At 43.0% G+C, this 17,983-nt stretch overlaps 1 protein-coding gene across 2 annotated transcripts in view; it reads right to left on the bottom strand.

Moving 5' to 3' along the window:
• gabbr2 (gamma-aminobutyric acid (GABA) B receptor, 2) overlaps window positions 1-8,295 on the bottom strand; it is a 190,577-nt gene extending 182,282 nt beyond the window's left edge. The window contains exons 1-2 of one of the 2 annotated variants that reach the window (XM_084378728.1): window positions 8,145-8,295; window positions 6,717-6,842 (exon numbers count right to left, since the gene is read on the bottom strand). In XM_084378728.1, the coding sequence (XP_084234854.1) occupies window positions 6,717-6,728 (12 nt within the window). In that variant the 5' untranslated portion in view covers window positions 6,729-6,842; window positions 8,145-8,295. Of the gene's footprint in view, window positions 1-1,606; window positions 2,653-6,716; window positions 6,843-8,144 lie in introns of those variants that run through there. The other variant, XM_084378727.1, reaches the window with a different exon arrangement.
• Between the last annotated feature and the right edge of the window lie 9,688 nt (window positions 8,296-17,983).

Genomic DNA, 17,983 nt, shown 5'->3' with positions numbered 1-17,983 from the left:
GCCACAGAGCTTATTTACCAGGGTGAGCTAACTTTCGGGTTAGCCTATAAATACTTCATCCCTGCAGCACTCTATAGGATAAATGAAAATTATGAGTGTTGACCATATATTCCAGTTAGCAAGCATCTGGGCACTGGTCGATACCAAGTAAGTGTTCAGTGCACTTTCCAAAAACATGATCAGAGCTTGGATTTTGAGCTGGCCTGTATACGAAACAAAAGTCAAATACCATGGGATTGGCAGTGCCACAGTGTAGCAGAGTTTAGCCTATGACCACAAAGTCATCAAATAACACTGTTCTCATGAGTTCCCATTGATTGCCAGTATTAGAAAGCGGCATCACCATCAGACAGTCCCAGTGAGCGGATGTCAGGCTGGCCCACTGACCTCTTGCTTGCAGCTCATCTTTCTCTCACGGGGAATAGAAGGGGAAAAATCATAACTCTCATAAGAGCATATTAATCCCATGGTCTGAGCGCATGCCGCCTGAGAGGGCTTACCTCTGTCAACAGAGATGTGTGTGCTCTTTCACACGGACACACCTGTGCAGATACACTGCCAGATACAGTACAAACCAAAAGGACTACTGCTAAGGCGGACGTGACAAATCGAGATAAATTATAAATAGTTATTTACTCTAGTTTAATAGATTTATCTTGCTGTTGTGTTTTGACACCATCAACATCCTTACATGCACCTCCATGTCCTCCAAAGCATGTAGCTCACTTAAAGCCCAAAAGGCCAATTTAAGTGCTGTTGACTGATTCAAACAACTCGAGCGTAAACAAGTGAGGGAGGACTGTTCATCGTCGAAGCTTGCAGACATTTAGCGACGACTCAACTTCAAGGGGGACTTCAGCTGGAGCGGCAAACTACTGTTGTTAGTTACTGTTATCAAATAAACAGATGTTGATTTGGAGTTTGGACGCTCGTGAGGTGCAGCTCCTTTCAAGGGTGCAAAGAGCCAGAAGTGGAATCGCAGCTACATCCAATTACCGCCATCTTCAGGCATGATGAGAACAACCTTTTAATCGTTAAAACAATGACACTAATTCGTGACTAAAAAAAGCGTTATAGCGCAAAGCCATACAGATCTTATGAAGTGACGATTGCAAAAAAAATCAGCGTTTGATTGAATTTTCCGACTGGGTGACGGCGCTGAATGACATCAGCCTTGTCATTCTGTTTTCATCCTGAGATTGCGGTAACTATCAAACCGTCCAGCGCAGGGAGAGCAGGAGTGAGTGCCTTTACAGTGCCCGGGTGATGCAGTGCCTCATGATGCCAGCTTACATTTAAATGCACTGTGAGCGGCAGGCGACGTGGATGAAGATGAGAAAGACGCACCAACACCTTTTGCCATTTGGGGTGGGGGGGTGCACGACATGCTGCACATACACCAAACATTACAGGACACCAGCGTTTCCCCTTGGACGCACAATGTGTGGAGCGTGCGGGGCAATGCGCGCGCCACACACACGTGCACGTGACATGTACACACGCGCGGGCATACACACACTCAGCCTCAGCCATATACAACTGTTTTAAAAACACGCCAGAGACAATCAGCTGCAGCTTAAAGGAGGGATTTATTCTGCATGTTTACCTCGGTGTCGTAGATTTTGGTGATGAGTGAGAACGAGTACTTCCTGGACTCCCGTATGTGCTGGATGGCCAGTTGGACCGCCGGCTCGATCCCCTGGCTGATGCTGCTCATCAGGGCCGACTCGTTCATGGGCATAAGAACCATGATGGGCAAGTTTTCCCCGTCCCTGGCGAACCAGCTGTTGTCCTGTCCGTGTTTGGTGCGGTCGTTGCACACCTTGGCCAGGGCAGGGTGAAATAGCAAAACAGAGAGGAGCAGGCATCCCGTCGGGAGGAACATCTCCCAGCCGCTGCAGTCCCTCCGGGCTGGAGCCATGCGACCGTGCAGGGTGACCAAACGAGATCCCGCCGTACCCTCACTGTTTGGGCATCGCAAATTCGGGCTCGTCCGGGATGCTCAGACGCCCGCCCGTCAAGGAAATCGTATTTCAAAACAGAGCAGACGCGAGAGCCGCAGCAGCCCCTGCAGTGGGCAAACTGGTCGTACAGATTACGACTGCAAACTGAGGAAAATATTTCTACTCTATAACAGGGACTCTGTGAGAATATTCCAAGGGCGCAGAGATTCGCGTTGCAGAGCTAGTGCCTCTCGATGTCCGTCATCCAAACGATCTCCTCTCACAACAGCCCCTCTAATTCAACCCCCCTTTTCACCTTTCATTTGACTTCACCACTTAAAGAAGCACAAGAATGTCCTGAAGGATGCCCCGAAAACAAGAGGGCACCCTCTAAGTGCAGACAGGAATCAATCACTTTCGCTGACAGTTGTTGCAGATACCAAAAAAATCACCTCCGAAGTAAATTCCCAGCCAAGAGATGGCAACTGTGGGCATCCCAGCCAAACGCAGCGCCGAATCTGACAAATTACGAGACGAGAACGCGATACGGAAAACAGATCAAATCAAACACAGCTGATGTCGAAAGCTTGACCGCGGAGGTCCGACGGGGAGATGTCGAGAGAGTCTGCCTTGACAGCCCGTGGGACTGGGATGCTCATCGCCGATGGTGCGTCAGAGAAGCGCTGAAGCCGCTGCTGCTGCTGCTCACCGTGCGCGCAAGAGGGAGCACTGAATGTGGAGGAGGAGAGGAAACGAGGGAGGGGAGGAGGAGGAGGAGGATGAGGAGGAGGAGAGGGATACAACAGCCTGGTGGAAAGGCTGCATAGGCTTTATGCGGGGCAGACTCATCAGCGGCTTGACAGCCAACGGCTGATTTACTGAGCTTTTTATGTTATAGGAAGCAGACGACGTGTCAGACACGCACTGAGCGGGCTAGTTAAAATATATACAGGGCTGCATACACGTGTATCTCTGTTGTGTTGCGCGTCATGCATCAGTAACATTAAACACTCTTCTTAGAGCTGTATATTCAGCGACTCATTATGAATGCGTTTCCTCAGGGATGGAGAGATTGTTCCCACACAAGGCTGGGCTTTGATTCCCCGCGCAGCCGTACCTGCCGACGTGTCCTTGAGCGTGATGAGACATAATAGAAGGCAGTCTCAACCCGAGGATGAGAGGAGGATTCCCACTTAAGTTTAAAGAATAAATATTCAGAATCTGCTTGTTTTTTAAAATGTTTTATTTAGTTGTCTAATAAACAGAGCGACAAATGAAAGCAGTTAAACAAAATGTGCCAGACGCAGACTGTGAAGTCAGGTTCAGACACCCTGGGGCGTCCTTGTTGGGGGGGGGGGGGTCCCAGGAAAAGTTATTCACATTGGAACTGAGAGAGGATGTATACCAATATAGCCATTATGATTATCCTCTTAACTCTCTCCTGTAATATCCTAAATTTGTGGAGAAACACAGCAGAGTTTCAGCACCATGGACAGCGGAGAGTTCATGCTGGAAGCCTCTTCGCTGTCCATGGTGCTGTACTGAGCGAGGCAGCAGCGGTCCACAGCAGAGCCGCTGGACATCTGCTCCTGTTGACATGTGTACATTAGCCCCATTACCTGTATTTCCCCTGGGCAGGTACACATATTTTTATTCACGTCTCCGTGTGCAAGGATTACATTCTCCTGCGGCCCGGGGTGAAAAAAAAAACAGGCAATTATTGCAATGGTTTGCAACACAATTCATGGTACTGTTAAGAGGCGTGGGAAGTGAACAGAATAGGCTGCCAGGGGGTAACTGCTCCCCACATGTGGGAAAAATATGAAAGCCTTTCAAGTCATCGTCTGCAGCTGTATTTCAAAACAGAGGCACATACAGTTTGACCTACGCAATTATATCACATGCACATTACAATCAGCGTCAAGGGCTTCCTGAATGAAAGAACGAATACGAGGGTAAAGTGTTTTTGAATATGTCACAGTGGATACAGATGTGAACTATGGCTGCATGACTCTACATTGCCCACAACGTAAAGAGGAAGCCACAAATTTAGCTAAGTTGTGAGATATTCAAATGGTGAGATATTCAAGTCCAAAGTGCAACACGGGTGACAGGATGCAGGTCTTCCCATTCAGAGGCTGATGATGACAATACTATTAAAACAGACCATCTGCACGCATTCAATATTTTCCAGATGAATACACTCTGTCGGCTTGGCTTGCTATCAGAAAAATGGCATTAAGAAATAACCTTTGCATACCAAAGACTTCTAATCACAATATGATTCCCACCCCTCCTCTCACATAACCAATTTCCTCAATCTTCATTAGGGGTTTAAAGCATAAAGCTGTCATGGTTGATATGGCAGAGCTGACCCTCCTGGCTTCTTAAAACACAGGTCATTTATCACACAGCCAAGCAGCTTCATGCACACAACACACAGAGGAACTGGGAATAGCCCTGGAGGATTGCTCCAATATCTAGGTCTCTATTTCTCTTTGACAAGCACATCCTTTATCCGAAAGATTTTACCCAAATCAGACATCTTAACTCCTTAAAAAAGACAATACACAGGAGGCGTCTTGTTATCTTCTGGTTGATTACCATCTTTACCCACGTTTTGATCTGTGAAGTCGGAAATATCTGTCCTCTAATTTATGTGACATGAATAACTGGCTGAAGAAAGTAAACTAAGGTGAATACAGTAAGCAAAGGGAATTGAAGCAGATCAAAAACAAGCTCTACTTCTCCCTCTAGTCATCCTTCTTTCTATTCAGAGTGGTCCAGATGAAGAAGTGGGTCAAGTTGTTGTTCCATCTGTTTGTTTCACATAAGACAACATCCCCTCCTGCTCAAAACGTTCCTCCAACACCCAGAAAGAAGAGAATTAGCAATATGTGACGTTGTTGAGTTGAACAAGGTATCATACAGCGTGTGAAACTCTTTAAATACAACGTGTGGAAATTCAAATTCAAATGGCAACTAAAACCTCTGAAAATTTGTCTCAATTAGCATACACTTTGGTTTGTATTGTAACAGCATCGACAGACATTTACAGGTACAATCAATCAACACCTCTACATTGACACCGTTCATGGGGTTTTATTCTAGTGTATAAATGCTACGTGTCCTGCTAATGATTGTCGCAGATGCCCAAATGAAAATGTCCATTTCATTTCAGATTATGAATCATTCATTAAGCTTTCAATCAGGGCTCTGCAATCTGCCCGTCCTCACTAAACGAGATGTCAAGCCAATATATCACCACTAATTGGAACATACTTGTGTGGTATGAAGGGCACACAGTGAAATAATTATGCAGATGTTGGTGCTTGAGCAATCAGAGATGAAATTTTGTATTATGACTGATGTAGCAACTTGGACGACAGCTTTTCAGGTAGTGAACGTGTTTATTCGACTACATGAAATTCTGCTGTCTTATGTAGCGATGGTGTAAGGAAAGGCCAAGTTTTATGCAACTGTACCGCCAAACACCTGACACTGGATGCTGAAAAGACTCACAAATTCAGCATCAAGTCCACACACACACACACACACAGTTGGCTGACATGTCCCCGTTTAATAGAGATTAATGGGGTGGCCTAAGGACATCCCTCACCAAAAGTCTAACAATACGCCACAAGATGCTCTATGAATTTTAAATGCCAGGTATTCAGAACAGGATGAATGAAAAATGATATTTCCGATGCTCTCATATTTCATAGCTCGGACGGTCGTGCTTTTGTGACTTGTTTACGAAATGAGCAGGAAACTGGATGGCCTGATGGAAAATTAATCAACGTCGGGGCACTTCCTGGAAAGTCATTCTGTAACTGTATGTTTTTTTTCTCTTATAACCACAGTTGATCACATCACAGTGGCCAGAAGTGAGATGGAAAGGTTAGCCCATTTATCCATCCATCCCATCACTAATTCACTATTTAGCCACGATGGGATATTATGTTGGGGTCACATTCCACATCCATGAACATAGAAACAGCATGAAAAGGCTTTGCTGTGCACACACACGCACAGTGCATACAGTATAGAATAGACTTTGATTCACCCCGGTGCAGTACCTTAGATCACAATTATCTCACACATGACTGATCTAAAAACTAAAACCCAAGGACATCGGGCTCTATCTTAAAATGGCGCAGACAAGTAACTCTCCCATACAGCGGGGGAACATTTTATTATGAATCTCTGAGATGCTTCTTCCCCTTGTTCTCGACACGCTTGCCCTGCCAGTTACAGTGGCAGCTATTTGAATAATTGGTTTCAGAATCCGGAGTCACAGTCCTGCAAATTCCATGCATACCAACAAGTTGAGGAGCGATTCTTCAGCAGGGCGTGTTCAATGCACGGCGGTGGAGAATGCATGTTTTATGAGCTCGGAAAACATGAATATACTGCAGACAGCCAACTAGGAAATTTCCCCTTGTGATAAGGAAGAGGGATGACTCACACTGGCTTTTGTTGGGGTTGCTTGATACTGAAACTTCCTAATGAGAATTTTTGCAAGTTGTTCGAAGTTTGCGCAACACATTTAGTGTCAAACTAAGTCAGACTTGCCTTAATGTTTTGCAACATCTGTGGGATATTATCCTTCAACATCTATCTTACTGAATGTTTTATTTGACTGCAACTGGAGGTCATAGAAAAACCTCAGAATGAGTTTTTTACAGCCACATATTATACAGCAGAGTTTTAGACTCATGGCATGCAGACTCTTTAACAACTTAGAAAAACAAGAACTATAAAGGAACTCACCTTGAAATACATGAAGACAACTGTGTCACATCTCCATCAATTCACCAAAACACAAATGAAGAACCAGCAGGACACAGGCTTCTTACAGGCTCAGCAGGACGTTGAGATGAAAAGGAAGCAGGTCAGCTGGAGAGTGAAAATGAACAACAGATTCATATTTTTGTCCGATAGTACAAAAATGTTTTATGTTTTTGCTTCACTTTTCAAGGAGGTTACAGGTTAGTCGTATTTAAAAAGTTGAAGCAGTGGCATTTTGTTTTAAGAGAGCACGCATCCCTGCAGGTGTTTTGAGTTATACGAACTGATAAGACTTCTCGTTCAGTAGCTTGAGGTTTCAAAAAAGACGGAAGGGTCATTGTGTCACTGCATCTTGCTTTGGTGCCAGATTGTGGTGACAGTGTTTTTGAAGTCTATCGGGGATGCATGGAGAAACACACTGAAACTTCACAAATCTATATCATATGACTTCTGATAAAGAAATGCCCCAAGAAAATGAAAGAACACACGTCAGAGAGTAGGTTGATTGCTGATTTTTTTTTTCTCCAATTGATTGACAGGGTTAATAATATTGTGACCAAATGGGACACGTCCGACCCAATAGTGCTGATGAGAGTGCAATTACACTGCAACCAGGCGCCTCTCTCAAACGAAACTGATGGACAAACGTGTCGATAAAAGAAAATCAGTCGTTAACCTACTCTCTGAAGTGTGTTTCATCGTTTTCTGGTGGCATTTCTTTATCAGAAGTCATACGACATAGATATGTTGGGTTTTAGTGTGTCTCTCCATGCATCTCCCATTGACTTCAATACAGCTCTCGTCACAGAAGCATAAATTAAATCGCAATAAGTAAAAAACTGATGTTAGGCTTTAAACAGACTACATTGTTGGCCGTTTTTAAGACACGCAAGCTTTTTGTAATTCAATTGTGGAACATTTAATGATGTATTTTATGTTGTAGAACAAAACATGTAAATATCTTTAGCCTGTGGCGACCACATTTAATCAAAAACCAATTCAAAAAGCCTATTGACTTTGAGACAAGGGAACCAGATTATGCAAAGAGGCTAACACATTTCTGGGTTTTAGGATTCATTACTACATCACTTTATAGTACAAGAAGCTGTAAAATGACCCACCTTCAGAGTCTGTTGGTCAAAACACACACTTGATAGCATTAGGTAAACAGTCTTATTTCGACTTATACTGTGTGTAGGACTTATTCAACATATACTACATAATATTTACTATCAAGCACACTGAGCAAATAATTAAAACAATTAGCCAAACCAAACGTTGCCGTTAAATCTATGCTTTATCTGCCTTATCTAAAGTTAGCTTAAGTTTATGGCTAAGCTAATCAGGCTAATGTTGAACCTTTAAAGGTAAATCCAAACCAACAGGTCGTTTGAAAATAACCTTACTTACCTCTCTTTGGAACCAGACTCTTTAAATACTCTTCTATCCAACTGGAACGAAAATTAATCCGTGGACAGCACAATGAAGACGTTTTTTACATCATAAACAACTACAGAGTTCTTGTGATGCTTTTAATTACCGGAAGTGAGAGCGCATCGTTCGCATTGTAGGATGCATCAGCCACGTCTGGAGCTAATTGATAGCATTTATTTGTTAGCAGCCAATATGAAGACTGCAAAGAGGAGAAGTGGCTGCACTAATGTTACTGACCTGCTCAAGGCTGACAGGTGCGTCACATGGCAGTCAGCTTAATTAAGCTGTAGAATATATAGATGGAAATAGCTATTGTTTTGTATATGTTATCATTTTCACGTATACTGTATGATAACGGTTGATATTTTGAATGCACTCCATCTCGAGGTGTCACTTCAGGCTCCTGTTTGGTTTAAGAAACAGAGTCACGACTTGGGGAAGCGAGTAACATTTTCTTTATTGTGCCTGGCAGAAGCTATTTTACATTCAGGCAAGATAAAAGAGTCTTTGAGGAATCAAAAGAGCAGTAAGTGTTGTCTATGACCTACAGGGGTTTTCAGAGTGGGGCTGGTATTTATCTTTAGGAAAACTGATGCTTAGCATCGTGACTTGAAATTTAATTATCATTGCAAAAGTGGCAAATGCAAATACATGAAAGGCACAAACTGTGGCTAGTTCACCGACAGACATCAACCATAGCGAATAAAGTTAGATACTAGACTGCAGGGTGAACCCAGGAGTCCCAGGGCCAGAAGAATGCACAGAAAATGCGCTTTGCATGTTTCTGATTTGAAGGATGTCCTCTGCTGTGCACCCCAGAGAGATAATCTTGAATGGGCATGCTACATTTGTCCTGGTCAGAAGAGGTTATCATAGCCTTTCTTATTACATTCTGAAATTAAATCAAGAATATGAGAAGAGACTGTGTAAAGTAGGCCACTGCCTTCAAAAGAGCTTCAGCTGCGGCTGTGCTGTGGGAGGACACTATTTTGATTACTGTCAAGTCTTAGTAATAGCAAGAACTATGTCTTACATAATCACACTTACAATGAATGTTCACCGTCATCTACAGCATAGCTGCTCTATGGCAGGGCTGATCATTTTCGCTGCAGTTCCACGTGCCTGTGTAGGTTGAATAGAACAGGATTAAAACAGAGTACATGCTCAAAAGCAAATACAGATACATACAAAGATAAATAGATATTTTCCTGAAAATATCTTGTTCGGTGTGGTGGTGTACAATTGATTCGCAAGAAACCAGCACATCATGTATGATCCAGGCAAGGATTTGTGCCTTGAGATTAAAGAAGTATCTCCTCTCCGACATGAAACACAGGCTGAAGATGGATCCAAAAACTGGCATCCTTTTGATCTATGCATGTTAAAATTCCTCGTACACCAGAAAGAACTGTGTCTGACTCATACTCAGTGTGTACTTGATCCCACCTAGAGTTACAACATGGGTGAGAAATATCAACATACCACGTTTGAAGGGGGGGGTTGATAATGCATAGTGAAAGCCAACCTCTGTCTGCTGTCCGGTTACTGTTTTCCGAGATTGATTAATCACTCTTGACCTGCAGAGTCGTATGCATCTAATCTGACATTGGGAAATCTGGAACCTGGGAATTAAATGAACAGAATTGTTCCTTTTAAACTACACAGTTTTCAGACATGCTTAAGGGTAGAGAAACAAGATGGAACAAGTCTGCGGCATGCAGCGTAACCTCAGGTTTAAAGAGGTTCAGTCTGAAGTCGGAAGTGACAATATGTCAACGTGTCGTCTATGTTTTAGTGGTCGGATGTCAGATCGTCAGCTTGATAATTAGGGCCCGGGGTGGCGAGAGAGCAGGGTAAACGAGCTAGTAGGAAAGCTGGAGTCACGCTATCACACATTAGCCCCAAACTATTAATAAAAACTGTCACTCTAATTAGTGGGTATGAAGAGATACATTCACACAGAAGCAAGCACAAGTATACTGACTTACACAGGCAAACATTTCCACAGGCACATCCACACACACGTTGCTAGAGCCAGAGATCACATGCGGGGCCGTTCCTCCGCACACAAAAGTCTCTTCCAAACTGTCGCCCGGAGTAATAATACAAACACTTTCAGGAGAGTGAAAGGAGGACAGAGAGGAGGGCAGACAGAGCAGAAAAGTTCAAAGGGGGAATTGAGGGGAAATTAAATAGAGAGATGAAGAATAGGCTTCACCAAAAAAAAAAAAAAGGGGGGGGGGGGGCAGAAAAAGCATCTCCAGGCATTTCTCTGGGTCAAGTTAATGACAGACGTTTGATGCATGTGCACGTGCCGTCCCGCTGAGCACACGCCCAGAGATGGAAGGGGTGGACGGCAGCTTTCCAAGACCTCCCACCTCAGCTCACCCCAACAGCATTAATTATACACAACCCCTTTCCATCCACCAAGACAAAGAAGTGCTCACTCTTCAAAGCCATTGGATGATTTATACATGTGCGAGCCCGTTGGTGTGGATCTCCATGATAAAAGATGGCTGAAGAGCACTTGAAGATATAGTTTCTCTTTCTCTTCACCAGTGATTCTACTAATGGACGCAGGAGATGCCCAGCCTTTCTGAGCTCCGACGCGTGTATTGATCAGTGATTGCTTGTGGAATGCTGACATCTTAATGGCTCAGCAACGTGAACTGCGGAGTGCAGTGTCCAGTCCACTCGTGCAGTAATACAGCTCAGTCGTAGGATTCATGAATGTGTTTTATTCCTTTCAGATCCAGGGCTGCCCTTATGATCTGAAGGGGACACAGCTTTCTCCGAGAGCTGCACTCGCATCTGGGTTATCATCATGAAGCCAGACGTATGAATAGTTCCTGGAAAGAGAATAGAAAGCTTTTCAAGTGTATTTTAAGATTTTATCATCACCTGAGTTTTGTTCTTTGGCAGTGTTAGCTGCTCTGAAACACAAAACGTGTGAGTGATTTGCTTTTGATGCTATTACAGTCACAGTCTGTTCACTTTTTATGGAGAAATTCAGAGCTGGCGTGTTGCTGACAATAACTGCTTATGCAAACATGTTCAAATATAGAAAACATGTCAAATGTATGTGTTCTTATACCCACTTATTCATGCAGGGAAAAGGATAAAACTGCATGCAGACAAACACACATGTATATGCAGAGACATGCATGCCCACACACAACTGGCTCACACACTTGCACGCGCAAACACATACAGACAACGTTGGCCATAATTGAAAAAGGCAAGCACACACAAATAGATGTAGACGCAGAGAATTGTACGTTCACACTCCCCAACAGCCCTGTATTGAATCTTATGCAGTCTTCATCACGATGTAACGCAAACCATGAAATGAAATGAAAATTTCTAATATCAATTATGAATATGAAGCCTCATTCACACAAATATGTTAACCGAATCCCCTCTGAACAATAATATTCACACGAGCCAGAACGGCATGTTCAGTTTTATAATAGAGCGGGTGCTGCTGCTCCAGCACATTACTCACAATGGTAAGGGAACATGCAAAATATTTTTGCAGGCAAATGGCCTAACAAATGAAAGCCATGAAAGATAGATGAGGAAGCCGGTGCTTTATTCATTTTTGATAGCCAGGCTTAAGATGCATTACCCAACCAACACAACACGCCACAAGCTGACAGTCCCAGAAATAATGAGCTTGAAGGAGCATCTGTGATGGCAGAGGTGTGCGTGTGCTTGTGTGTGAGTAGATTACGCCGGACAGTGGCTTAGAAATGCTGTGTTTCGGAGTGACAGGCGGACAGCTGTTGTCTCATCGGGCTCGTCTTTTCATGTGCACCAAAAGATGTGAAGGGGGTTCCACATTAAAGACAGCTGACTCATGCCTATATATATCCACCTGCTCGTCTTGAACTGTGTGTGTGGAAATCCCTCAAAGTACTCTGCCACCTCATTAAGTCACAAACAAACTACTCACCTCTATATTTACCCTCACAAAATATAAACATTACCGCTCTCAAGCAAGCATACACACTCGCACCTGTTGAGCAGGTCTCTGTCCTCTGTGTGTGTGTGTCAATGTGTGTGTGTGTGTGTGTGTGTGTGGCCCCAGGTGCCCATTAAGGCCCCCCCTAGTCTGCCAGTCAGGCAGGCATCAGATCAGCTGATGTGGCTAGATCGATAAGCAGGCAGGCAGACTCTCTTCATTAGAAGTCCCCGGGGCCAGGCCACCTGCCACTCACTCACCGGCTCCAGGAGCCTCCGGCTGCCTCCACTCAATAGATTTTGTGTCTCTGTGTCTTTCCTTGCATCTCTTGTGTTTTGCTTCATGAAAGCATGTTAGTAGAGAAAGAAAACTACATACTGTATCTGCCACAGTGCTAACACCCATCAAGACCGTTATTCTGGCATCCGGTAGAAAAACTGTACCAGAGATGGATATGATGCAGGACAGTCGGCAGAATGAAAAGTTGGCTTTCTTTGCTTCTGCAAACTGTGGACGCATTAAATTAGTATGTTTTTTATATACATCATATGAACATTTTTACATATCACAATTAAATTACATGTGTATGAGCAGACAATTGCATCTGAAGGAGGAAGGCACTGTTGTGGCGAGACAGCTATATGCAGACAAACCACTGTTTGGGACGGCGTTCTGACATTCCTAAACATGAAACCACTGGATATCTTTAATGAGAGACTACTGTCTGTGAGTCGAGACAGCGTTTCAACATTTCTAAGCATGAAACCACTGGATAGTTTTTAATGACATACCACAGTTTGAGAATGCATTTCAACATTAGTAAGCTTGAAACTATGATGTGTTTCTATTGAGACGTTGGGACATTTTTCAGCCATGTTAGTGGCAACATTACCAGATATTAATGTACAAGAGGTCAGGACAATTTGGAGCCAGAAATCAGGTATTTTGAACAAAATGTCCTGACAATTTCCAGTCGGTCTGGGTTGTATGAATAGCGCTCAAGAAACCGTGTGCAATGACGTGCCATTCAGATTGAGAATTCAGGAGGCATGAAGAAATGATGACAAGGTAAAGAGTGACATGAAAAGAATAACTGAGGGCAGGAGTTGTGACTTTATTTTGAAAGCATCCACAGGTGGTGAGCTACTTAATCCATTCAAAGGGAAGAAAAATGGAAATGTGTGTGTTTGTGTGTCCTTCTGTGTCAGGAATTCATGTAAGTGAATTCCACTTGTTCACACAATGCATCACTTACAAAAGATGAGAAACCTTTTAACATTATGATACTGAAGATTTAGATTAATTGATTCAGGCTACAAATGTGTATGGTGTGTGAAAATCATTCTTAGTCTTATCATGTTATTTGGTTCAAAATAATAAATCAAGTCAGTCTATAATTTGGATCATCCACTTTATCAGATGGATTTTTTAGTATTACACAAAAATTAAAGGGACCAAATGTATACATGCAGCATGTTTAAGAAATCAAAATGCTTAAGGTTGTAATTTTAAGTAGTAATCAAAGAGCTGCTGTGGGAAGCAGTTTGGATGTAACCTAGCCAACCGTGCTGGCACATTCGGCTTCCCCCCTTCAACATTGCACAAAGGTCTAATAGCTGTGGCACTTGAGCTTGATGAAAGCAGGCCGATGAAAGCAGAGTTAGGCAGTAAGAGGAGCTGGCCCTGCTCGCTGCCACTCCTCCACATGTCTGCAGGCTCAGTACCAGCAAGCAGGCTAAATGAGCGCAGTCTTACATGTACCATTTTCCATGCCACTACCCGCTGAGCACTGCTCACCTGTCACTTTTCGGTACTATTATTCACATTTATTCAGAACAGTGTGGGCACTCGCAGTTGAGCTTTCCCCGGTGAAACGAGGGCTGTCATACGCATTTTTTGTGCATTTAGCAGATGTTCTTATCCAGGAAAGCTTATGTTTTGTGCTCCTTTTCATTTTTCATGTCAACATCGGAGTGCAAGGGCATCCAAAACAAGTAAAATGTATGCTGCACTATTCATCAAGCCTGTAAAGCAGATGTCCACTGCAGTAATGAGGCTGATGTGACCCAGTATTGAAATAGGTGCATTATGCACCTATTATGTACATTATGTTTACATATGTGACAGTATGTACTATATGTGCCACCTTTTGTGACCTAACAGATACACAGCGACCTACTGATCCGTGGATCCACTCTCAACAGAAGGGCCCAGGGGCAGGGGGGCTGGATCCTACCACTGAGATCCACCCAGCAGGGGTAGGTGAGGTCAGCAACCACAAGCAATTAGCGCATCATCTGACAGTGTGAGTCTTCAAGTTCTTGTCTCTGCTGAGAGATTTCCGGAGCCCTGCGATGTTGAGCCTTATCGATCAGCACACTGGAAAGGTCAGTGTGTTGGCGCACTGCCGGTACCCCCCCATGCTCTGGCATTCACCAGAACTTTGCACCCACAATGCACTGCTACCCAACCAGGCTGGCACCATGTGCCAGAAGAGTCGGAGTGTGTAGCAAAGGGATGCCAGTGACAATGTTACTTTGGTTACTTTTTTATATGTTGTACTTCAGTCTCTCTTTCAAACTCAATGCTGAATGAATGATTCAAGCGCTGACTCGTGCTGGAAAAGGGGCAAAAATTAGTGTCCACCCGAGTACCACCTAGCCTAGGGTCATGAATGTCTGGCCATTTCACTTGCCTTTTAGTTGCTTTCAAGAACATCTCGTGGTCCTCGTCAGTTTCACCTTTTTCATCTCAGCTCCTCCCGCTGAACAGAAGAATCCGCTGCATTAGTACTTATTTTAGGAAGTGAAACTACTTGAATAATGTATCCTGTGTGGGAGTGGAATCACATTGAGAGATGTCCCCTGATGAATATGTTTTATCAACACTGGATAAAGCATCAGCTCAATGACTTAGATGATTAATACTATGTGTTTCCTGCATCAATCTAAGTTAAATTTCCATTGCCAGGGTAGTTGGTTGTCTGTCTGACCAAGCAGATCATCGTCACATAGGTAATGAATTATGCAGAGGCAGGGATAGTTTTTTTTTCTTTTTTTCCCTAGACTTGGCGACTGCTAAAGAACTCTAAGTGCTGCCTCTCTCTTAAAAGAACATTAGCCCGCTCTCAGATGCTTGAGCTTGGAGCTTGACTGCTTCCTGCTACTTTTTCCTCACCACTTTCTTATCCACTGCCTCTGCACCAACAGATAAGATTAATAGACTACAGTAATTAATTCTCTGGCAGGAAAATGATATTTCAAAAAAAAAAGAAAAGGATTTTCATTCAGAATAAGCTGAGAATATGATAACGCGGCGTCTCAAGCACACTGCTGGGTAAAATAAATCATGGACAACAGTCTACTGAGGCTGGTGTGTCAGGTTATATTTGGTATACAGATTCATACATGCTCGTGTGCGTATTGTAAAAGCGAAAGAGACCATCACAATTAACTCACACAGCTGACACTGCCTATGCAGAGTGAGTAGGTGTTTAATTCACACATGACTACACCCAGACAGCAAGGGATCTGTTCATTTGACCTGCATCGCTACCCCCCTTAAGTGAAAAGGCCCCTCAAGAGAAGGCAGAATTAAATTTAATCATACACTGTGAAAAGCAGTGTCAATGTCTTTAGCGCTCCAAATCAGGAGCACGTCAAGGTGTAGGACTTATTGAAACTCCTGGGAGGCTGATGTGGAGATACAGATCCAGGCAACAAGATCCCACTGTGTCAAAAAAACTAAGTCTACACAGAGCCTAAAATCAACACAAGTAAGGAATCTTCTCATATACTGAGTGCAGATCATTTCTCTGATGTCTTGGTTGCTGATGATCTACCTTGAGGATGGACGCTCTGTGTTCCTCTGACTTGAGTTCTCCCTGATCTGAGATGCGTCATGGTGGGATTATTGTGTGGTTAATGGGTGTGCCGGACTACTTCTCGTCCCAACATTTGTTTTGATTTATTATTTTAATACATAACCGTCCAAACCCTCCAAATAGTTTCAGGTTAAATCTCCTTTATCGGTAGGGTACTTTAATTAATATTTTTGCAGATCAAATTTGGACATATTCAGACAATTTGCACATTTGTATGAAATTGGATTTGGGGCTAATAAATATGCCTTGACGTTACACATAATATGCCTACGAATGGTCTTCTAGCTATCCAGTATAATCTAATGTAAAATCTTTTCATGGGCATCATTGAAGTATTTTGCAACCTCCGTTGCATCAGGACCATCTATTTTGTCATTTGTTATTAATTCATATGTCCATCTCTAATTCATATACATTAGTGCGTTCAATCAGTCATCAGCAGTGCGATTTGGCAGCTGGGAGCGTTTTGGAGCAACAAACACACAGAATCCTATGAAGGGACACTAAATTCCAAGGGCCAAACCTGGAAAGTGGTACTGACCTCTAACTCTCAGCAAGAAAGCAAATACACCTATTTCCCAAAATGTCAAACTATTCCTTTAATGTATGTACTGTATGCGATGCACATTGCAAGAGCACAGCTGGCAGCCTTTAGAAATAATGGAGGAGGAAATCTGTAAAATTGGAACAGAAACACAATTCCCTGTTTAATTCAGTCCACATAATTTGTAAACTACCACTGCTACTTTTCCTATTTCCCTTTTCACAACCTGAAACTGTAAAATGGCTCTAGGCCACTATGTAGACCTGAATATAAAGTATGTGTTGGAAAGGATTAATAATATCTCAAAAACTGAGGTAAACTTGACTGAACAGAGGCAAGGTTGATCAAATGTCCAAAAACACAGTGTGCGAGGAAAAATAAATCAACCACGTCTCATTTTGTCCAAAGGAAATACATACAGCACATTTCCCAGGGGGGGGAGAGGCAGTCCATTTAGCAAGCAATCAAGTAATCTGATGAAGTGAAATGAATGGGAGAGGGGTGGAATGGTTAATCGCCTGTGGAAGCATTTTATCTCGTAGGAACACATTAAAGAGGTATTCTGTCAATGTAGGCTATGTTGGGGGAGGCTGTGAAAAATCACAGTCTGCCGGGGTGTGAATCAATGTGACTCTCGTGTTCTCTTTTGCAAAGTACATAATTTCTGCCAAATGTGACTTGCTCTTAGGTTTCAAAACTGCATCCGACAGGGAAAGAAAATAACGTATGAAGGGGTTGCAGCAGAGAAACATCAGAACCTGAAGAGGAAAACATCAACACAGGAAAACGTGCACAGAATAAGAAATGTAGTACAGGGTGTTGTCTCCATTCCTATTTATATCCCAATCCATGTCATCTACATTAGAAATAACACAGTGACAGGCTCCAGTTTTTAGTGGACAGGGTGGAATACGAGCTGCGACTGTTCTCCCCTCTCTCACCGTGGAAATGCTTCTCATAATTAAATACATCGTAGTGATGGGAACGACGACTCTTTCAAGGGAGCCGGATCTTAATGCTCTATCTTATTGCTTATTGTTGCGAGGTTTATCTGCAGGATAATTATTAGAATAATGATTAGACTCAACCTTAGACATCCCACCAGGACAATGTCATTCCACATGTTAGCAGCACTAAGTGACTTGCATTCCAGCGCTTATGTCAATGATCTGCATTGTAAACATTACACGAGGTGACACCACATCCCTCTGCTTTATTCAGAACAGTGCTGCTTTGTCAGCGGGGTTATTACTTTTAATTCACCCTTTGTATGAAGTGTGTTATTTAGAATAAGTTACCTTACCTTCAAAGCAATTCATGCAACGTATTAGAAACTTACAATAAATATGTATAATGAAATTTTATGCAAAATCTTTACAGGAGATCTGCATTCTTCAAATTGTGGTGTATTAAAACATCGAAAA

The sequence above is a fragment of the Pagrus pagrus genome (genome assembly GCF_965226575.1).
Source record: "Pagrus pagrus genome assembly, chromosome: 17".
NCBI classification, from domain to species: domain Eukaryota; kingdom Metazoa; phylum Chordata; class Actinopteri; order Spariformes; family Sparidae; genus Pagrus; species Pagrus pagrus.
This window is presented reverse-complemented; position numbering and strand designations above follow the sequence as displayed.